General features: G+C 39.7%; 1 protein-coding gene across 1 annotated transcript in view; it reads left to right on the top strand.

Annotated features, from left to right (window-relative positions):
- Positions 1–23,505, top strand: part of GARNL3 (GTPase activating Rap/RanGAP domain like 3) — a 97,735-nt gene that overhangs the window by 22,539 nt on the left and 51,691 nt on the right. The window contains exon 3 of the mRNA XM_021709372.1: positions 12,535–12,604. Coding sequence (XP_021565047.1) covers positions 12,535–12,604 — 70 coding nt within the window. The remainder of the gene's footprint in view (positions 1–12,534; positions 12,605–23,505) is intronic.

Raw genomic sequence — 23,505 nt, 5'->3', positions numbered from 1 at the left:
ATGCATGGCCTCTGTTTATTCAAATACTTATTGTGCTCAAGCAAGATACCATGATAAGTGCTATATATGCCTCTTCTCACTAAATTCAGCAGGAAGGTTCCATGTTTATAAATATTTTTTGAGTTAATTCATTACAAGCCCCATTTTACAGTTGAGGGAACCTTGCCTGTGAACCTGGCAGTAAGTTAGTGGTGAGTTGCACAGGGCTAAGTAAATATCAGGCTACATTTATGCACATATATACTTTCTCTATACATGTGGATGTTAATTTATGTAAGTTTAGGTTCAGAGTTCTATATTATTTGTATATGACCCCTTTAAAGAATTTTTTTGTTAAGCTCTAGTTTATATGCAATAAATTGCAAAGATGTTACGTATACATTTGGATGAATTTTGGCAGTTGCACCAGTTAACTTTTAATGTTATAGTGTCAGTCTGTCCCACTTAATTGTAATACCTATTTATTGAAAGACACCAATCTGTAGTCATAGGAAATGTCACCATCATGAACTGTTGGCTAGTAAGTTATGCACCAAATTTGTTCGTTGTGATGGCTTCTACAGTATTTTCTTTGTTTGCTCATATTACTACTGGCATAGTATTAGCCTCTGAAATAAGTTTTTTGAGATTAACATTAGGTAACATTTATAGTATTTTTATGTCTGACTCAAAAACAAATTTATGAATATACTGTATAAGGCAGTTCACTTCGGCCATCAGTGGAATTGTGAGCACAGGGATTGTCTCACAGGCCTGACTAGAGAAAGTGAAGGAATGGTCTGTGTGTTTGCCCTGTCTACCTTCTTTAGGCACCTCCCTGGTGTTCTGGCCTCACCCTCCCCATGTTATTCACCGACTCCGTAAAGAAGACCTAGAGGACATGATGGTTCTTCTCAGAGAACCTCACTTCCCTGTAGAAGTGATTTTAACTTGTTTTATATGGCCCCAAAAGGTCTAGCTGACTTGCTTTCATTCACTCATAAACTCATTTGCTCATTCATCATTCAATAAAACCCACTAGGAATTGACTCTTTGCCTTTGTAGGTAGGTAGGTGCTTTGTTTCGGCATTGAACAAAACCAACAGGGAGCCTACCATTGGGAAGCTTAAATTCTAGGTAGGAGAGACAGCTGTTAATCAAATTCCCTCTTTGTAATTCCTAGTTTGGAAGGGAGCATGAGGAAACTGGAGTTTAGAGAAAGCATTCTAAATCCTAAGATGAGACAGCTAAACAAATTGAAGGAAAAGGGAGAAAGGCAGTATGGCTGGAGTGCTGAGGGGAGAGTGGTGCCAGACTAGACAGGTGGCTGGGAGTGTGGGCGCAATGGTAAGGAAGTTAAGAAAAAATGAAGGGTGTAGGTGTTGGACCAGCTGGTGGAGATTAAGGTGTGATGCATTTCAACTCAATATTTTAAAGAAGCTGTTTAACAGGAAGAATTCAGGAGCTTAGGGGGACATAGTGTGTTTGTTATTGCTAACAGTATGTACATAAAGACTGGATAGCTATTTTCCAAGTATGTGGTAGGAGCTACACAATCACAGATAATAGGTTGAACATAAGATGGTCCTTAAGTCTCTGGACCTGGAAGTCTTTTCCAACCTAGCGAAGGAGACAGAAATGAAATCGTTTCCAGGCATTTTGTAGAGGAGATGACTTCCATTGATATCCATTGGTGGGAAATAAGTTGGTCAGCGTTTCTCAGGCTGGCTGTAATAGAATCACCTATGTATTTTGATTAAAAATACAGGTTCTTAGATCCCACTCCTGAAGATTCTGATTGAGGAGGTCCAGAATGGGCACTGGGCATTTATATATATAGATTAAAACAAATTATAAAGGAAACTAAAACTTTTGCAGAGAACTATAGAGATTATCTTTAGGATACCATGGTATCCTAAAGATACCATGCAGATACCTGAAGGAGTTCTTAAGTCAGAAAAACAAAGACATAAAGGAAAAAATTGAAAATATTTACATTAGAATTTGAATTTTTTGGCATGATCAAAGATATTAGAAACAAAATTTAAAAAGAAAAGCTATCTGGAATAAGACATCTGTAATTTGTTAACCAAAAATAGGATTAGTTTTCAGAGTATACAAACAATTCCTACCAATTCACTGGAAAAAATTCAATATCATACAAAAAAGGAAAGGCCAAAGGATTTGGAGTAGGCAAATCATGGAAAAGGTAGCCCAAATGGCCAATAAGCAAAAGAAAAGATGTTCAAGCTCTTGAGCTATCAGGGGAAAGCAAATTAAAGCCATACTTCAGTGACACAATGATTCGTATTCTTCAGACTGGCAAAAAGCAAACTTCTGACAATATCTAGTGGTGGTTAAGATGTGGTGAGTGGATTCCCTGAGCCGGTGGGTTTGCGACCCACCTGGGCAACTTGGCGAGACCTCATCTCTACAATAAATCCAAAAAAAAAAAAAAAAAAAAATCAGCTGGGCGTGGTAGCGCGTGCCTGTAGTTCCAGCTACTCGGAAGGCTGAGGTGAAGGATCGCTGGAGCCCAGCAGGTCAAGGCTGTGGTGGCCGGGAGCAGCCACTGCACTCCAGTTTAGGCGATGGAGTGAGACTCCAACTCAAAAAAAAAAAAAAGATGTGGAGCAAATAGAACTCAGAACACTGCTGATGGGAGAGTAAATTGGTATACTCACTTTGGAAAGCAAGTTTGGCACTATGTAGAGGTAATAACGAGGCACACATTATGACTCTGCAGCCCCACTCCTGGGTATATAATCTAGGGATATGTCTGCACTTGTATTCAAGGAGGCATATAAAAAGGATGTTCACTATGGCACTGTTTAAAAATTGGAACAAGTAAAATATCCAACAACAGGAGAATGGAGAACAGTAGAATACTGATACAGCAGGGTACCATACAGCAATTTAAGTGGATGAATTAGAGCTACAGGTGTCACCATGTGCACATCTCAAAAGCAGATTGTTCAACCAGAGAAGCAAGTTGCAGGAAGATATGACATTCATTTGTGTAAATGTTTAAGATGTGCTAAAAATGCTGTATGTTGTTTATGAGTAAATACATAGTACAAATATAAAACTGTGAGCAGAAAGTTAGTGATTGTTTCAGAGGAGGGAGAGATGAAAATGGGGTCAAGGACAGGTACAACGGGGTTTCAAGTGCATCTGCAGTGTTCATTGTGTTATTTATTATTCTGTATCTTGTAATATTTCATAGTAAAACAAATCAGGAAAAATTCTAGGTGATTTTGATATATAGCTTGGTTTGAGAACCAAAGTCTAGAATTGGTGCTTCTCAGATTTCAATATGCATATGAATCCCAGGGAAATCTTATTAAAATGTGATTCTTTTTCTTAGATCTGAGGTGGGGCCTGAGACTCTGCATTTCTAACCAGCTCAGACCAGTGGATCACACTGAGCAGCAAAGGCTATGCTGAGCAGCAAATGTCACAATGACCTTAGTGTTCTCTAGAATTTTTGCTGCCTAGGGGCTGTACAGAAGCACCTGTTCCAGATAGCATGCCTCCCTTCAGTGTATGGGTACGGCTGGGACAGATCTTGTGGATCCTGGCAGGGAAACTTTAAGAACTTAGGGAGAGGGAGCGGGAAGGGCAGACTAAAGCCTGTCCTCCAAAGAGGGATTTCCCCAGAGAAGTAGATCTGCAGGTGGTTAGGGGAGGTGTGCTGCAACATATGTTGTCTGCTGAATTTTTTCCTTTCCATTAAGTTTCTGCTTAATATATTTTGGTCATGCATTTATAGATCCCAGTGGAGCAGTGATTTTCAAATCAAATTATGCTCTGGGCTGGAAAACCCACAAGTCTTGACCTTACAGGAAAAGAAAAGCCAAGCAAGGTCACTGTCACTGGAGTTGGGAAAGGAGGGAGCAGGTGTGCAGACATCACACTTTGTCAGTAGTGTTCCCCAGGTTTCTGGATGGTGGGTCTTGAGCTGAGAGGAATATGGCAGACCTCCCAGGCTTCTGCTGTGGGCACCCACACCTGAAGATTGCATATGCTACTTATGCAGGGGATAAAAAGATGCTTACAATTTGCCAGGTTTGCTATATACATATTGTGCTTTGCTTGCACAATATTTTTGTTTCTGTGAAGACCTATGTACATTGTACCTTTCTTTTCTCACTACACTGTAAGCTCTATGAGAGCAGGGGCCACACATTTCAGCTTTAGCACCTGGCACAGTACTTGGTACCTCATAGGTGCTCAGTAACTGTGTATTGAGTGAAAGAATTTCAACTCAGGCAGGTTTTTTAAATTAAACTTTTTATTTTGAGATAATAATAGATTCATATGCAGTGAGTGGTAAGAAATAACTCAGAGAGATCCTGTGTACCCTTTACCAGGTTCCCCCCAGTGATAACATTTTTTGTAACTATAGTGCTATATCATAACCAGGAAATTGATATGAATACAGTCCACTGATTGTATTTAGAGTTGCTCAGTTTTACATACAGTTTTATTGTGTGTTGGTTATTGTATCTACCTGTGTCCAGCAACAAGATACAGAATATTCTATCCCTACAGGATCTCTCATATTGCCCTCTTATGACCACACCTACCTCTTTCCTCCCTCTATAATTTTGTCATTTCATGGATGTTGTATAAATGGAATTGTACAGCATATAACCTTTGGAGATTGTCTTTTTCCACATAGCTTAATTCCTTGGAGAGTCGTCCAGGTTGTTGTGTATATTAGTAGGTTTTTCCTTTTCATTGCTGAGTAGTATTCCATGGTATGGATGTACCACAGTTTGTTCAACTATTTGCCCTTTGAAGGACATCAAGATGGCTTCCAGTTTTTGGCTATTATGAATAAAGTTGCTTTGAATATTTTTGTACAGGTTTTTTTGTGACCATACATTTTCATTTCTCTGAGATAAATGCCCAAAAATGTAATTGCTGGGTGGTATGGTAATTGCATGTTTCATTTGTAAAAAACTGCTACACTGTTTGCCAAAGAGGCTTAGTTTATCATTTTATATTCCCACCTGCAGTGTATGAGTGGTGCAGTTTCTCTGCTTCTTCACCAGCGTTTGATATGGTTGCTGTTATTTCTTTGGAGATACAATTGCAAAGGCATTGACAGAGATCACTATTGAAAGGAAACTTTCAGTGAATTGCCCTAAGGGTTTATTAATACTAGTGAACCAGGTTCCAAGGGCACATGTCTATATATGATGTGCATAAATATTGTACATGGCGTGCATTCTAGAATGTTAGAGAAAAGTAGAATGAGAGAGATGACTGAAAGGTGGTAAAAATAAAAATTAGTCTGAGCCGGGATCGGTGGCTCAGCCTGTAATTCCATGCTTTGGGAGGCTGAGATGAGTGGATTGCCTGAGCCCGCGGGTTCGAGACCTGCCTGGGCAACTTGGCGAGACCTCATCTCTACAATAAGTCAAAAAATTCAGCCGGGTGTGGTAGCGCATGCCTGTAATTCCAGCTACTCAGAAGGCTGAGGTGGAAGGATCGCCGGAGCCCAACAGGTCAAGGCTGCAGTGGCCGGGAGCGGCCACTGCACTCCAGCCTGGGCGACAGAGTGAGACTCCAACTCAAAAAACCCCCCAAAAACAAAAACAAACAAACAAACAAAAAACAACAAAAAAAGAAAATTAGTCTGAGACTATATAATAGCAGTTGGTGGGAGCAGGGAGAGAAGAAAGAGACAGGAACTCACCTGTCTCCTAGTTACAATCAAGTAGACCAAAGGAGAGCAGAGGTAATCATTTGTTTATGATTCATTTTTGCAACAAATATTGAGTGGCCTACTATGAACCAGGCACTCTTTAAGACATATCGGGGCATGATGATGGTCAGGACAGATAAGGTCTCTGACAGCATTAATTTAGTGGCTACTGTGTGCCAGATGTTGGACTAAGTACCTTATGATCTCTTTCAATCATCCCACAGAGACAGATATTACTTTAATCCCCATTGCAATGAGGAAATAGGCACAGAGAGGCACAAGTAACTTGCCTGAAGTCTTGGATGTCATGTGTGATAGAGCTGCAGTTCAAATCCAGTTCTGTCTGACCACTTTATGGTTGGTGGGATCTTACTAAGGGATGGAAAACGGTACCCCCAGAACTACAGCAGGAAGGAGCAGGTAACTGACTGGAGATTCAGAAGAATCAAGAACCCCTAATTTCCTGGGCCCCTTTCACTCTACAGTTCTACTCCTTGTGCTTACTTACTACTTCCTGATATCTTAAATGTCTTCAAAAGAGGACAGAATCTTTCCATTTTATCATTAAAATAAATGTGTCGTTGCATCTCTGCTTTTCTGTGGCACTTGACTTACCTTCAGGAGGAGAGACAACTAGCCTTTTCTGTGCATAAGCAATTCTAGCACCTGTTGTTAGGAGGCCTTTGGTTTCTCCAAGCCTTAACCTGTAGTCTGGCACATTATGTAGCTTCTCTGTCCCTCAATGGGGGGATCCCTTCCATCTGCCTCTTATTATCTGCTTATCAGGCAGGCTGAGCCGTTGTCCTGGAAGCCCCTGACTTGGTGGGCTTCTGAAAACGTGCCTGTTTCTTCTCACGATTTCTCTCTACTGATCTAGGAAGAGTGCCCATTGTCACTGTTGACCTTAACCCTTCCACCAGGGCTAGATACCACGGAGGCCTGGATTAGTGAGGTCTGGTCAGCTATAAGGGTCAGCACTAATCTCAGGGTCCATAGAGTGATGACCTGGATCACTGAGTTTGACTTCTCCTTGGGAGTTGCCTGATTCCTGTTTTTTTTCTTACTAAGTTTCAACAACTCTTGACTCTTTGAAGGAGATTATGCTGCCTTCCAGAACCCTGACTTATATAGTGGAAATTTTTCTATCCTCTGCGTGAAACTTTGCTTTCATTTCAGGCCACATTGTGAGATTAACATGGAGGTCCTCAGTTGTTTTCATGCTCGCAAAATGTGATCTAGCATCCTCGTGTGTTAATTTGCTAAAACAGAAGTGTTTACAAGGAGGGGAACCCCCCCAAAACCAGAATTATCTTTTGGAGGGCAGGCCCCTTGCAGTACAGACTTCCCTCACTAGGTAAGTCTTCTAGAAACCCATCAACATCAGTGTACCAGCTAGTGTTGTGAGAGACTGTGTTCAGCTTCAGTGAATTTTTTTTTGGAGATTCTTTCAATACATTTGCCCAATTCATGATAGGTGATTTACAAATGCACCTACCCACACTGTGCTGAGGGTTCAGCAGTTTTTGACCAAAAACAGCTTGACTCCTGTTATTCATCTGATTTTGCCCCAAGCAACTTATTTTTTTATTTCCATGGATGAAAAAAGTCTTCAAAGGGAAATGTTTTACCAGTGTAGAAGAGGTAAAACAAGAACAGCAGAAGCACTAAAAGGTATCAAAATTGATGAATTCAAAAACTGTTTTGAGCAATGGAAAAAGCATCTCAATAGGTATATTGCATCAAATTGAGAGTACTTTGAAGGTAACTGATGTTTACACATGTAAGAATAAATACACAATTTTTAATAAATAAATTCTGTTCTATTTTGGGTCCTCCCTCATATATTGAGGCTGGACCACGTTTCATGTAGAATCTTGAAGTTCCTGGTTCTTTTTGGCACCTGCCTTGTTCTGGTGACATGCTCTAACCAGATTTCAAATGTCTCTTCCCCTGCCATGACAACAATGGGTCCCAAATATTTTCTAGGTGAGGTCACACTTCCAGGCCAACACTTTTAGGGAGATGTCATGCTAAACTGCAGTGCTTCCCTCAGCCTTGCCCTGGGAAGCCTGCTGCCTGTCCCTGGGTCTCTCTTACTGTTGCAGGGCGGAAAAGGCATTTTAAAATTCTTTAAAAATTATTTCATTTATGCCAAACTCCCCTTCCCAGATCTCTCTCTCTAAAAACCTGAGAGGTACTCATATTAATAATAAGAGCAATAGTAACAACTTTTATTGAGTAATAGTCATATGGTAGACATTATACTTAGAACTTGACCTGATTTTTCTTATATATTTCTTCTGTTAGTAGGTGATATTTTCAACTGCATTGTATAGGTTAGAGAACTAATGCCCAGAAAGGTTGAGAACCCTTGTCTGTGACTGAAGAACATGCTCTGAAGGACCACATTGTGCCTACTTCCTCCAGTAGAATCCTTGTCTTTGTCCTTCCTTGTAAAAGTAATGTAGGATGAGGTCAGGTGTGGTGGCTCATGCTTGTAAACCCAGCACTTTGGGAGGCTAAGGTGGGAAAATTGCTTGAGCTCAGGAGTTCGAGACCAGACTGGGTGACATAGCAAACCTTGTCTCTACAAAAAAAAAAAATTAGCTGGACATGGTGGCGCACATCTGTAGTCACAGCTATTTGGGAGGCAGACATGGGAGGATCACTTGAGCCCAGGAGGTCAAGGCTGCGGTGAGCTGTGATCATGCCATTGCACTCCAGCCTTGGGTGATAGAGTGAGACCTTGCTGTCTCCAAAAAAAAAAAAGAAAGAGTGCTGCAGAATGGTTCACAGGTTTCCCGGGTATTCCAGATGAGCAGTATGTTTGAAAGCATTGTCTTTGGACATTGAGATTCCTCTGAATGCTTATTAAAAGCACAGATGTACTGAATCACAAACCTCTGGAATAGGACCAAGGAATCTGCATTTTTGCAAAGCTCCTGAAGGATTCTGATGGATGCTAAAATCTGAGAAACACTGAGTATTCTCATTGACATGCTAATCATAGTTTGTAGGTAGACCTGAAACCAACAGTAGACATTTAGGAGAGTATATCCTGCAGGTAATGGCATGTTTTTTCTATAAAGGGCCTGTTTGTAAACAGTTTGGGCTTTGTGGGCCTTATGGATCTTTTTTGGAGCTACTCATCTTTGCACCTTATAATGCAAAAGCAGACAGTCTGTAACTAATGGGTGTGGCTATGTTCCAATAAAACTTTGTTTTCAAAGACAAACAGTGGGCTGGATTGGGCTGTAGCTTGCCAGCCCCTGATCTAGAATCTTCCTGATCCACCAGCCCTCTGCCAACCCCTTTTTGTGGAAATTATTTGTATACTACTTTCTGTTACTTATGGTATCAATTAAGATAAAATTACCTGTTGTTAAGATAAACCCTGACTCATAGTGACTTAAGACAGTAAGAGTTACTTTTCATTCATATCACAGTTCAGTGAGGGTGCTTCTAGTTGGAATCCCCTATGTGGTCATTGAAGACCAAGGCTCCTTCATGGTGTGGCTTCATCACTCTTGGTCCTCAGAGGCCAGTGGATGAGACAAGAAACCAAGGATTATTCAGGGAAAGTTTTTATGGGCTTAGTTTGGAAGAGGTGTCCATCATTTCGACCGACATGTCATTTGTCAGAGATCTTATTTTTAAGGGTTCAGAAACAGAGTGGTTTCTTAATCCTGTGAGGGCCTTGGTCTCTGGATTTTTTTAAATTACTTTGATCTTTGCCTGAAACCCATCCATTTCTTTCCTGAATTCATCTCTTCCTTGTAAAGAACTTTGCTAGTTTCAGCCAATAGCAGCCAGGGCACAACTTCACTGATTCTTTCTAGTCACGCTTCTTTGGAGCTCAGGTTCAAAAGGTACATGGTCCACCTTATGAATGCCTATAGGTGTTGTACCAAATATTTTCTTCTTTACAACATAGATCTCCATCTTTCCAGTCTCTGAGATCAATGTCCTCACTGGCTGCTGCCTGTCCACTAAGCCCACACCACATAATTCATGGTGGCACTCCACTGCAAAACACCTACTTCTGTATGAGTTCAGGTAACTAACAGCTGCTGCTACTGTTGATTTCCTAGTGAGCCTGGATGAAACTGAAGTGACTTTAGCAGGTAAATCTAACTCTACCTGATTAACACAGCTAAATATTTATTTCTCACTTATATTCTAATACAGATGTTCTTGGTGGTGTGGCCTTTGATTTGGTCATTCAGGGACTTAGGTTTTCCATTTTGAAGCTCCTCCCTCTTGTGTGTTCCTATAGTCTCTCACAATTGTGGTCCAGGGGGGCAGATCAAGCACCTCCCAGGGTATGTGCCTGGAGGTGGTAGACATCACTTCTGCCCATATTGTCTTGGTCAGAGCTCAGTCATATGGTCACATGTACTGCAAGAGGGCTGGGAAATGTAGTCCACTGGCAAGCCTAAGAGGAAAGGAGAATGGGTTTTGGCTTGCACTTAGCAATATCTACTTCATGGATCAGGACTGCCTGGACTGAGGAAATAAAGACCAGTGGCTCATTGTGGGGGATGGCAACTGGCAGCTTGCCCTGGTGTTTACAAGGGCTGCTGCCAGGCATTAGCTAGTGTGATCCAAAAGATGTGTAGATACCTTCATTAATGCAAGAAGCATTTACTGCTTGTTCACTCTGTGCCAGGCACTGGAGCTTGGGAGGAGAACAAAGCTCCTCTTAGAGCTCTGGGTGATCCCCTCCATTTGTAACCTTTATGCTGGGGTTATAGCGGCCAGAGAGCCTAGGGAGGCAGGGGGAAAGTAGAGAGCGATTTTTAACATGGCTAATTTTGATTGCTTCCAGCAACCCAAGAAATGCACCCCATATGGTTCAGCCTGATTCTCACCATTAGCAAGCTTTCACTCTGCATTGTATTTTATTGACATGTAATTTTATTGGGGGGGGGGAGTTGATGTGGAAAGCAACAACAGATAGCAGCCATTCCCATTATAACTCCCTGCTTGTTTTCATAGGATGTTTTTTTTTTTCCCCTCTGTGAGGCATCTAAGGAAGGTTGTGGCTCCAGGATATGAGATTGTCATTATTTTTGTGTTTGTTTCTGACTGTTGACAATGTTAGGGAACTGACACTTTGTCTTAGAAGCCTCTAGCAGTGCTGATAGCAGTGCAGGGAGGGGCCCAGGTCCCCATTCTCCCTCTTTTGCATTATTGGTCTTTTGTGTTAGAAGCTGTTGTTGTCACTGTTGCTGATTTCCTAGTGGGCCTGACTGAACTAAAGCAGCAGGTTGAGATCTGGGCAGACAGATTATTCAGTCAACAGCCACTGGGCATCTGCTCTGTGCTTGATCGCTGTCCTGGTGCACGGGTGCTCCTCTCACTGGAGTGGCCAGTGATATATAGGCTTGGCCACTGATATGTAGGGCAATGGCAGTAGCCTCCAGGAGGGTTTTCAAAATGAGCTATGAAAGTGGGCATAGAGGACATATTTAACACAGACTGGAATAGACCTTGAAGGGAAGTTTCTTATTCTTTTTCAGAGCTTTTTGGATAAAAAAATCAAGTCACTAGAAGCAAGCAAGTAGTCTGGGTAATATCTTTCCAAACTGCATGCATTGATTTGTTGCCCACTTTCGGCTAAATGAGGGAGGACTACAAAAGGTTAAACTTCTCATATAAGATTAATTCAGCCATCTCTGTGAAATGGTGGAAACAGAATACCATTAGACTCTCTAATCTCATTTCTCTCATGCTGTCTTTCTTGGAGCCTGTCAAACAGTGTCCTGGCAGAGAATCAGTTCTGTGGTTGCTAAACATCAGAGTCAGTCTCTTTCTGCATGTGCCAAGAGGGCTGTAATTTTAAAATGCAGCCTACCTTTTAAGGAAGGATGAAAAGGTACTAAATGCACCTGTCTTTGCATGTTAGATCCCAAATACTTTGAATATATTACATATGTAATTCCATGTATAATTTTATTTTCTGTGTTTTATCAGAGTTATTTGCATGATCTATTAGAACCAAACTTATTAAAACTGTATTTTGCAGATCTCTGGTGGTTTCATAAATACTGCTTGGGGTGCTAAATATACTAACTAGCTAATAAGATATGTGCCTTTTGTGTGTGTAACTATAAATTCAGGACGAAAATGTAGCAACAATTTTGTCCTTGTTTTAATTGCTGTTTGACAACGCATGTGATTTTTTGGGTTTGATTTAGCCTTTTTTTTCAGGGAGTAGGGAGTATTAACTGCTGCTATGTAAAAAACTAAATATACTTGGACATTAGATTTTCTGTTAGACCTGGTCTTTTTTCATATTACCACATAAAAATCTTAAAATAAAGAGGGGATGGGGCCTACCAGGATTGTGAAGTTTCTTTCTCCTACTTAAAATATAGCATTAAATAATGCTGGTTATTTTTATGTTGTCTATTTCGGACAAAGAAGCTCTCTTAAGCGAAAGATAATTGCAAGATCTGGTTCAGCAGCTTTGTCCCTTGCCTCAAGTTTACTGCAGGGCTTCTCTCCCCTTTGGTTATACAGAAATGAAATTATAAACCACCAGTAGCCTTGGAAATCTCAATCGATTCCAAATGACTAAATATTTAATTCAATCATTGCCTATACTTGCAGGGATGACTCTGGCGTTTTGCATTTTGCTGAGGGCTCCATGAAAGCCAGGCTCTGCAATGGCTGCTGGGGACTGTGTCTGTTGCAAGGAGGCTCCCCTGCAGTGAGGAGCTGGGGCACTGCAAGCCTGTTCCATAGCAGCCCTTTTTGCAAATGGTAGTTGATTTTTGCAGAAGGTTTGTGGCCAGATCGCTATGTATAATACTGATGAAGCATTTTTGTTCCAGCTCTGTCTCGGAAGACCTAGGCTGTAGACGTGGGGATTTCAGTAGGAAACATTATGGATCTGTGGAGCTGGTAAGTTTATACTGTCTGTTCAGTGGTAGTACTTTGATTTAGATTTAGAGACGATCGCCAAGCTCATCAGATCTTTTGTTGTATATTTACTGTTAGGGTACAGTGTAAGGATCAGATTGGAATAAATAACTATTGAAAGGCTATGATAATCTGATCGTCTTTATTTATTTTTATTGTTATGTACTTTTAATCTTAGGTCTTCTAGTTTGTTAAAAATATGTTGTGGCTTGGTATTTTTCTCTGTTAATTGTGTATATAATTAAATAAAATTATTTATGAATTAAGAAACGTAGCATTTGGTTTTTATATGATCTTTTCCTAAGAGTTTATAAATCTAGTTTTCAAGGTTTAATTATTATCAAAATACATATTCTGATTTTTGGTACCTTTGCTTTCTGGGTATGTGGCAGGAGATCTTCTTGTTAAAAGCATATTGGTTGGGATAGATAAATTACTGTAATAGATAATAGGTATCTGGAATGAAAATATCCACATTTTTCTTAATGAGAGACATTGGGGTTTGTGGTATGTTTTTGTTTTAACAGAAGCATAATGAAAGCATATAATAGCTTTAATATTTTCAAGCTAAAATGTGATTTATTTTCCATTTGCATGGAAATTTGAACACATTTTCAGGAAAATGTGCTCATAAAATTCTATTGATTATTATTTAACACATTAATAACATTAAATCTGCTATTTCTGTTTATTAAAAATGAGTTGCTTGTATCTATTTGTATAGAGCTCAATTTCTCCCTGTTAATGTAAGCTGCATTCTTGGAGTTTAAGTTGCAGAAAAATTTATACCAGTTATGTACTAGTGGCATTCTAATGAATTCAAGCATATATTATAGACTTGACTGTGTACCTGGCTCAGGGCTGGGTATTCTTGAAAATATAAAACAAGTAAAAGATTTGGTCCTTGTTCTTAAGGAGCTTACTGTTGTCAGGCTGGGCAGATAAGATACACAGACTATCTGAAGAATGAGTTTAGTCACATAAAAGACACATTGATTGACTCAGTAAGTACCCGTTCCGTCTTTCGCCAATGACACCATGCCACTCAGACCACTGCCTCTTCCGAAGGCGAGGGTGCATAGCTATAATTCAGAGTGGGACTTGGTAAATACTGTGAGAGAGACACAAGTAGAGCACCATGGGAATTCAAAGAAGGGAGGGAGTGTCCCATTCTGGCTGAGGATCTTAGGGAAGCAGAGTGGAAGGCCTCTCAGAGGGCTGTAGGATGTGGGTTGGTAGCAAAGAGAAGAGACAGTAGGTGTGGACTAACAGCACGATTCTTGGCAGTGCTGTGTTCCAAGGCAGTGAGCAAATGCTGAACAGAGCTTCATGGTTATAAAACAGGCAGGATTTGGAATCAGACAGACCTAGGTTCACATACCAGCTCTACTACTTATCTATGTGACTAGTCAAGCTACTTGACTTCTTTCTTGTTTCATCATTTACTAGTTGTACTATCTTGGATTTCTTTTGGCCTCAGTTTTCTCATCCATAAAATGGGGATATTAATGTAATCTATCTTATAGGGTTGTTATGAGGATTAAATTAGATGATGTACATAATGTACTTAGTATATAAACACAATTTATGTTAACTAGCTGTAGTAAGGATTAAATTCAGTAGCAAAAGGAGAACCTTGATTATCAAGTGAAGACTTTGGACTTGGTCTAATAAGTAATATGGAGGGAGCTCTTAAAAACAGCAAGAGTGGTGTTTGGGGAAGATAATGTGGATGTTAAAGATGGACTATTTAAAAACATGTAGAAATCACAGAATATCAGAATGGAAAGGTACTTGAGAGCAGTGGTTCTCAAACTTGAGCAGGCATCAGAATCCTCTGGAGGACTGATTACAACACACATTGCTGGGATCCAGCCCCACAGTTTCTAAGTCAGTGGGACTGGGGTTAGCCACCAGTTTGCATTTCTAACAAGTTCCCACATTGATGTTGATGTTGGTGGTTCCAAGATCACACTTGAGAAATGCCTGCTTAGAAGACCCCAGGCTGGGCATCAGTCATCCCTGGCCTGATGGGACAGCTCGTCGACTAAAAGCCCTTCTATTCATTTGTTCAGGTTTTTCCTTTGGAGCCATGATTGTGTGTTTATAGTTGACTTTTTGAAAAATTATACGATAACATTTAAATATATTTTTAAAATTTCATGTATAATCTTACCTTGCAGCAACTGTTTTCATTTCCTTTTGGTACCTTCCAAACCTCTGCAAACCTCATTTTTACATTGTTGTAATGAAATTGTGTATTTAATTTTTCATTCTTATTTGTTCACTTAACTGATTTTGAAAATGTCTTCTTATATGGTCTTCGGGGTTACCATTTTAATTGGTGCATAATAACCCAACATAGAAATAAATGATTATCAGTGTAACAATTTCCCTCCTTTGGTAAAATTACATTGCTTCTTAGTTTCCCATGCTAAAAATGATGTAGGCAATGGTGGTTGGTATGGTTGAGAAAAATGAAATGAGCAGAGCTCCATTTTTGCTATCTGAAGAGCTCCTGAAATTCTGACTCCAGTGATATTTAAAAGGAAGGCGATGTTTTGTCTCACCACCGAACAACAGAGTATTATTAAACTACAAATCCGTTTTGTGTGAGAAAGTGAGTTTAACTTTTCTATCATCTGGTGTGTAAGAAAATTATTGGAAACCCAGTAAGTTTTGGGCATACTGGAGCTCAAACTTTGTAGAAGGGCACCCGGGATTATATAAAATGGAAATTTTATCATGAGCTTCTCTTGACCTTGAACAAGTTAGGTATAAATCATGTGAAGAATTAATCTTAGCCATTCAAATCAGCAATGAGGGCAGACCTCAGGGGCTTAGTTCTCTAGGTTTCCATCTAGTATAAATTTGGCGAGTGAGAGCATGGCTACCCAGATCTCAAAAGACTTGTGAGAGAGTTTCCTTGTCTTCCTGCTACACATATTTGTGGAGGGACTACCATGTGTCAGGCCCTGCGCAAGGCACTGAGAGGGAGGGGAAGAAACAAAACAGTTTTTCTGCTTTTTTGGAGCTTTGGCTTTAGAAACCTGCCTCACACTCTGTGTCCCTGCCTTAAACGGGGATTGTTTTCTTGCAAGGAACAGAGATCTCCTCAGTGTAGCTCAAGTATAAAGTAACTCACTGGAAGGACATGGGTGAATCTCACAGAAGTGAAGTGCAGGGAGTGCAGCGGGACTCCCTGGCCTGGAGAGCCATCAAGCACAACTTTCTGTCTCTCTGATCCTTATGCTTTCTCATCTTTCCATTTCCCTGTGTATCTACCATTCTCTCTACAGACCAGCTTCCTCTGATTGCAGTTTTCTCTCTCCAGCCTATTTTTCCCAGCAGATAGAGTGATGTTTTCTTTTTTAATTTTTTTATTATTGTAGTCAAATAGACATAACAAAATTTTAATCAGCTGGGCTTTGTGGCTCAGTCTGTAATCCCGCGCCTTGGGAGGCTGAGGTGAGTGGATTGCCTGAGCCCGTGGGTTCGAGACCCGCCTGGGCAACTTGGTGAGACCTCATCTCTACAATAAATCAAAAAATTAGCTGGGTGTGGTAGCGCACGCCTATAGTTCCAGCTACTTGGAAGGCTGAGGCAGAAAGATTGCTGGAGCCCAGCAGGTCGAGGCTGCAGTGGCTACTGCACTCCAGTCTGGGCGACAGAGTGAGACTCCAACTAAAAAAAAAATATTTTTTTAAAAATCATTTTTAAGTGTATGGTTCAGGGGCATTAACCTGCATTCACAGTGATGTATAACCATTACCACTATCCATTTTTAGGACATTTTTCATCACCCCCAAGGGAAACTCTGTACCTGTTAAACTTTAGCTCCCCATTTTCCCATCTTCCCAGCCCCTGGTAAACTCTCTTCTACTTTCTGTCTCTATGACCTCTATGACATTGGCTAGACTAGGTACCTCATATAAGCGTAATCACAAAATATTTATCTGGTTTATTTCACTTAGCATAATGTTTTCAAGGTCCATCTGTGTGATAGTGTATATCAGAATTTCATTACTATTTTATGGGTGAATAATATTTTATTGTATGTATATTCCACGTTTTGTTTATTCATTCATCTATTGATGGACAATTGGGTTGTTTCTGTATTTTAGCTATTATGATTAATGCTGCTGTGAACATTGGTGTTGGAGTTCCTACTTTCTATTCTTTTGGGTGTATTACCTAGGAGTAGAACTGCTGGATCATATGGTGATTCAATTTTTAACTTTTTGAGGAACTGCCAAACTTGTTTCTACAGTAGCTGTACCATTTTTACATTTCCACCAGTAATGCACAAAAGTTCTAAATTCTCCACAATCTTGCCAATACCTGTTATTTTCCATTTTTAAATAATAGCCATGCTAATGGGTGAAAAGTGATATCTCATTGTGGTTATAATTTGCATTTTCCTAATGATTAGTGATGTTGAATATCTTCCTTCATGTGTGTATTGGCTATTTGTATACTTTCTGTGGAGAAATGACTTTTCTAGTCCTTTGCTCATTTTTGAATTGGTGTTTTTTTTTGTTTGTTTTGTCTTTTTTTTTTTTTTTGCTGTTGAGCTGTAAGAGTTCTGTATATATTCTGGATATTAATCCCTTATCAGATAGATGATTTGCAAATATTTTTTCTTATTCTGTGGGTTTTCTTTTTGCGCTGTTGGCAATGTCCTTTGATGCACAAAAACTTTTAATTTTGCTGAAGTTCAGTGTATCTATTTTTCTTTTGTTGCATATGCTTTTGGTGTTATATCTAAAGAAGCAGTGCCAAATTCAATGTCCTGAAGATTCTCCCCCATGTTTTGTTCTAAGACTTTCATAGTTTTAGCTTTTACATTTATGTCTTTGATCCATTTTGAGTTCACTTTTGGATATGGTGTGAGCTAAGAGTCCAATTGCATTCTCTTGCACCAAGAGATCCTACTTTCCTAGCACCGTTGTTTGAAAAGACTATTCTTTCTGTATTGAATGGTCTTAGCACCTTTGTCAGAAAGCAATTGACCATAGATGCAAGAGTTAATGACTGGGCTTCCTCTTCTGTCTCATTGGTCTGTATGTCTGTCCTTATGACAGAATGATGTTTTAAATTGTTGACGACACAATGTCTTTTTTTTTTCCTTTCTTAAAATCCTTCTTTGGCTGTCCTTTGCACTTTAAGGCCAGACCACGTACCAAACCCTATAGCAACCTGCACAATCTCTACTTTCTCTGCCTTCTTTCACCCTCTCTCGTGCTGCTCACTCACCATGCTTCAGATGTCTACCTTTGTCCTGGTCTCTAGAACACATTGAGTCCTTCCCTGTCTTGGGGCTTTCTGCACTTACTAGTTCTTCTCCCTGAAATGCCTTCCCCAGGGCTTCTCACAGCTGGTCTCAGCTTAAATGCCACTTTCTCCGAGAGGCCTTCCCTGACTAACCTGTCCACAGTAGTTCCCTCCCCTGCTATTCTCTAGATCAACAGCCTATCTATTTTCTTAACAGTGCTTACCATGCTCTGTGCTTATTTTACTTATTTACTTACTACTCTCTCATCCACTAGAGGTGAAGGTGGAAACCATGTCTGTCTTCTTCATTGTTGTATTTGTGGAACCTGATTTAGGGCATGACACGTATTAGGTTCTCACAAGTGTTTCTTTATTTTTATTACTAAATTGATTTGTAGTCCCCCAATCCCTGTATTTACATGGATTACAGTACTATTGCCCACTGTAGTCTCTTTTTTTTTTTTGAGTTGGAGTCTCAGTCTGTCACCCAGGCTGGAGTGCAGTGGCACACTCACAGCCACTGCAGACTCAACCTGCTGGGTTCAGGCGATCCTTTTGCCTCAGTTTCCCAAGTAGCTGGAACTATAGGCATGCGCCACCATGCCTAGCTAATTTTTTAATTTATTGTAGAGATGAGGTCTTGCCTAGTTGTCCAGGCTAGTCTCAAACCTGTGGGCTCAAGCAATCCTCTCACCTCAGCCTCCCAAAGTGCTGGGATTATAGGCATGAGCCACCATGCCCAGCCTGGCACTACTTTCAAATTCCAAATATAATACTGTGGATTGGTTCCTCATGATTCTGGTATCTGTCCCTGCTTCAAACAGCTCAGGGTAGTGGAATCATGGATTATAATCATGGCTTTTGAGATCCAACTTCTCAGCCACAATTGTAGATAGGACAGATTTTCTATGGAGAGGGCTGTGGATAAGTCAGTTTCAAAGAAGAGCATGAGTCAGGCTGGAACCCCAAATGTGTCTGTGACATTCTCTTATAGTGAAGATTTAAAAGCTCAAACTGAAAGTATCTGGTGAAAATTTTCTTTTTCAGATGGTGTACTGTTATTTTTGGTACCTTTTTAAATCCCATAAATAAGGATGTAGTTTATTTTCTTCCTAAAAATAGGGATAATGGCTGTTTAGTTGCCACTGAATCCTTAGAACCAAGCACAATGCTTAGCACTAGTTACTTATTAACTATAAATTGAATAAGTGAATGATCCAGTTTGGTTGAAATTAGAAAGTAGCCTAGCCCATCAAAAATAAATACAAGAAAGGGAAAACAAGCCTCTTTGACCCCCCACCCCAATATACCAATATAGTTAGACTCATTAGCTTGCAGTGCATTTCATCTAAAGCGTATGCCATTTTTCTTCCTGATGAATTGCAAGTCTGGTGTCTCATGGCAGCATTCTAGGCGAGGCACAGCTATCACACCATCAACCATTCTTCATCACTTTATATTGAAATCTGTCAGTAAAAGCATAACATTATTTGTAACTTTTATTGATCTTGGCCTTTGACTTGATGACCAGGAAACTGCTGTGGTATCAATGATAAATGACCTTTCCCCAGTCCAGCCCAGCTGCTGACTTTCACACAACTCTATATTGTGATAATTCTAGGGGAGTCACGATCTGCAGGTGATTTCAAGTCAGGATGAAACAGGGTAGTATATGTCCATTTCTTTTAAAACTTGTGTCTTAAGGACTCAACCCTGCATGTAGATGAGCTGCATGCATATTCCCCTGCTTTATAGGAAAGAAGTATACCCATGCTTCCCTATGTGGATAGCTTGATTTTGTTGTCATGAACTCAGGGTGGCTTCAAAGGCAATATGGCTGTAATATCCAATAACTATCAAAAGAATGGTTGACAATAAACTCGGTTGTCACCTGCAGATTTTACCATTTGAGGTTTTGACTGTTTGAGGACTCTTGAAGTATGTAGTAATTTATATTTTTGCTGAGGCATAAATTTGAGTTATGCCTGTGTGACTGTTTTGTGAAAGATGATGCTTTGCTAAGGAGTGGTTTAGTTACCTGTCAGCATCCCTAACACAGGGCAGTTTTGTTCTCTATTCAGGGTTGAGTAGGCTTTTTGTTTTAGTAGGTGTTTATGGGAGAAATTATATTCTGTGTAGTATTACCAAATTGAGAGATTAATGAATATACTAGCATATTTCCCTTGGGAACATCAAAACATCAAGACTTCAGCATTCTACAGCTAAAATCATAATTTTGACAGATGTTCTTTAATATTTATTTGGCTTGTCAGCTAAGTCTTATATAGCAGGTCAACTCTTTTTGATACTTCTAGATACAACTTTTATCTTAGAGCATGGAGCATTCACCAGCAGGTTATCATGATTTAAAACTGTGGGCGGTGCTTTATTGCTGTTTCTACTGCCTTTGTGGGTGATTGGTAATGCTGACTTTGAAACTTCTTCAGGCTAAAATTATTGTAACCATTTTCTGTGAAACAGAACTTTGAGACCATAATCATATAATTATGTATGCATTTGAATGAAATCAGAAGTATTTTATTATGGTTATTATTTTCTTATTTTTATTATTAGTTTTAACATTTATTGAATGCTTGCCATGTACTGGTCTCTATGCTGAATACTTTAGATACATTTACTTATTTAATCTTCACAAACAATGGTATGAGGTAGGTATTTTTTGATTAGGCCACCCACAATGAATGCTTAGAAGACATTTGTAGATATGGAATGGATTCACATTTAACTGATGATATTAGAAAGGTCCCATAGCTAGGAAGGAGCAGAAGTGACATTTAAACCCAGGTCTGTCTGACTCCAAGAGCCCCTGTGCTTAATCACTTAGTTTATAAACCCATGCTCTTAAAGGCCCTGTTGCATATAGGGTGTTTCCTAAGAAAATTAGGTTGATAGAGCAAATACCACTGCCATTAATCAGTAGCATAGAGTAACTCTGTCTTAGATTTTCTTTCAAACTTGCAATTTCAAACTGTTTTCTGCCCAATAATTAACAAAAACTGTCTGTTAAGAGCAATGTTCATAAGGAGTTATCCAAAGAGATGCGCATGCCTTTAATGGCTAAAATTTAATTCCTAGATTAAACCTAACTATAAGATAGCTGTAAACACTTGGCTTGCGTTTCTTGGCCCCCCTTAGATGTGCTTTTCTTGATTTCTGCATTGGCATTATGCCTTTAACTTGCACTGATGGACATAGTGGAAAGCAGCCAGATGGATCTTGGTGGTGTGTCTCTTGCAGGATGCTGCTGAGAATTTTCTCAGTCTGTCACACAGTGTATCCTGTAAAAGAACCTAAGAGAAAAAAATTTCTCCAGGCCAAAAAGTACCACACTTCTCCTGAGAAGTTGTTTTGTTGTTAATCTTATAAGCAGCAGGAATCCTATGAATGGAAAGGCTTGTTTTCTTTGCATTGGCTCCTAGGAAACTCAGAGCCCTATTCTTGGCTACCCTCTAACAGCCTTAAAGGGCTTTATAACATGCATCTTAACCGTATTCTCTTGTTTTCAGTCCATTTACTCACACCTGATTTTCCCTTTTTCTGAGTGTACTCTGTATCTAATTTTATCCTTTGAGTAATATATATTTCAGTAAGCTGTTTTACATCTTTTTTTTAAAGGTAGAGCATAAACAAAAAAGTGTCTCTGAATCCAGCCCTTGACAGTATAATTTTCTGATACCCATTGACAATAGTCTGGTTTATAGAATGGTTTTGGTTCTTGTCTCCTTCCTGCCCTACTTTTTTGATACAGTGTGATTTTATGACCTATTTTCCTAGGATCAACAAAACTTGGGGAGCATTAGCACCACCTGACCAGCCATTTGGTAACCATCTTGAGCTCTGAGTGCTGTGTTAATGACATGCAAAGCTGGGGCACAAAACTATAACAAATCTACTAGCTGAACTCATACTATAATAAGAATACCAGACAAGTTCTCCAAATTTTCCCAGACAAAATGAATCTTGAGAAGAGCCACCTCAATGATATTCGGCATCAGCATGCTCTACAGTCTCAAAACAGAAGCTGCAGATGCCCTACTCTTTGTCTTTTGGGTTCTGAGTTGTCCCTGGCCTTCCTAGAGGTCACACAGTCTCCCAGGCCAGTGCCATCTAGCTTGTATCTTCAGGCGATCCTCTCTGTGCCTCTGTGCTGCTCTCTGCTTCTGCCATCCCCTTAGCTAGGCTTCCAGTCTCAGGCTCCTACACCTTCTGTTGGTATCCTGGGGGGTCTTTGTTCTTTGACTCCAGTGGTCTTCACCTGGTGGAATATGGTCCCCTGATGTATTTTAAAAATACTTCCAAACTTTGATCAATGTATAACTGTTTATTTTTCATATAACTGTGAGTTAACATCGTTTACTCGTTAATTCTTTAGCACAGGAAAATGAGTAGAACAATTTCCCACCTTGATTGTGGTCTCATACACTCAGGAGGCAAAATCTTTTTGTTTATCTCTGAACACGCAAACTTTTTTGGTGTCCATTGGCTAGCAGCCTTTGGCTCATACCTCTTATTTGTATCGGAGCATTCTCTGCCCTGCACTGTGGCTTATCCCATGCCCCCTCAATTTTCAGATCAGTGAAATTGGGCTCAGTAGTAGGTATCATCAATTGTAGCAAGAATGAATTTTAAGCTAGGTTGAAGTATATAATGTTATATACCTTTGTGTACTACCCTGAGAAATAGAAAGTATTTTCAGTTTTCTGAAAGTTGCTTTTTAGGAACCTATATTTTCTTCTGAATTTATGCAAGTCTTCCATCAAAAGCATAACATTTGACAGTGTGCCATGAACATGCATAGAGTTTGAAAACCACTGTTTTACTTCTTTCAGGGCTGTTAAAAATGAAAAGGTATTCTACCTTTTTACCACCTGTTTCCACATGGATTGTGGACATTAAGAACTCTTTTTTTAACCTCTCAGAAAAAAGTCTAGCTCATCTAACTTATTAACTGCCGCTTGGCAGGCAACTTGGAGCACATGTTCCTGAGGCTGCAGGGTATGAGAGCATTAGAGGTTTCATCGGAGTCTCTTTTGATGCCCTTAAGGTGAAACCCTTGTCTTTTAATTTTCTCTTGTCTCAGGGCAAGTTCTTGTTTTCTTAGGACACACATCCATTCTACAGGTTGGAATAGCTCTTCACCCTGTTTGTTAGAAAGGAGGTCATCTATGTGTTCTGAAAGTTAAGTCCCTTTTAATCCACTAAGCAAATTTAGGGAAAGTCATGCCAAAAAAAATCCAGAATAGCCTGCCATGATTGGCTTACCATGAAGGGCTTATGGTGTCATACTGCCACTGTTAGCTGAGCCACAGTAATATTTTTGTATTGAACTATTTTACCCATTTAATTAAAGCAGTTAGTTTGAGTTCCTTTGTATGTAAGAAAAGGATTGTATGTATTTTAGCCTCAGCTTTTTAATTGGTCTATTGCAGTTATCACTGTGATGTAGTCTTTTAAAATATAATCTCAAACTGTGTGTGCATAATAGATGTGAAGGTTTTTAAATTATTTTAAAAGTACATATAAATTCAACGCAATACCCATTAAGTTACCAACATCATTCTTCTCAGACCTGGAAATGACAATACAGA

Source organism: Carlito syrichta, unplaced genomic scaffold (assembly GCF_000164805.1).
Source record: "Carlito syrichta isolate Samal-C Ts95f unplaced genomic scaffold, Tarsius_syrichta-2.0.1 Scaffold199527, whole genome shotgun sequence".
NCBI classification, from domain to species: domain Eukaryota; kingdom Metazoa; phylum Chordata; class Mammalia; order Primates; family Tarsiidae; genus Carlito; species Carlito syrichta.
The sequence above is the reverse complement of the archived record's forward strand: the minus strand, read 5'-3'. Positions and strand labels throughout refer to the sequence as shown.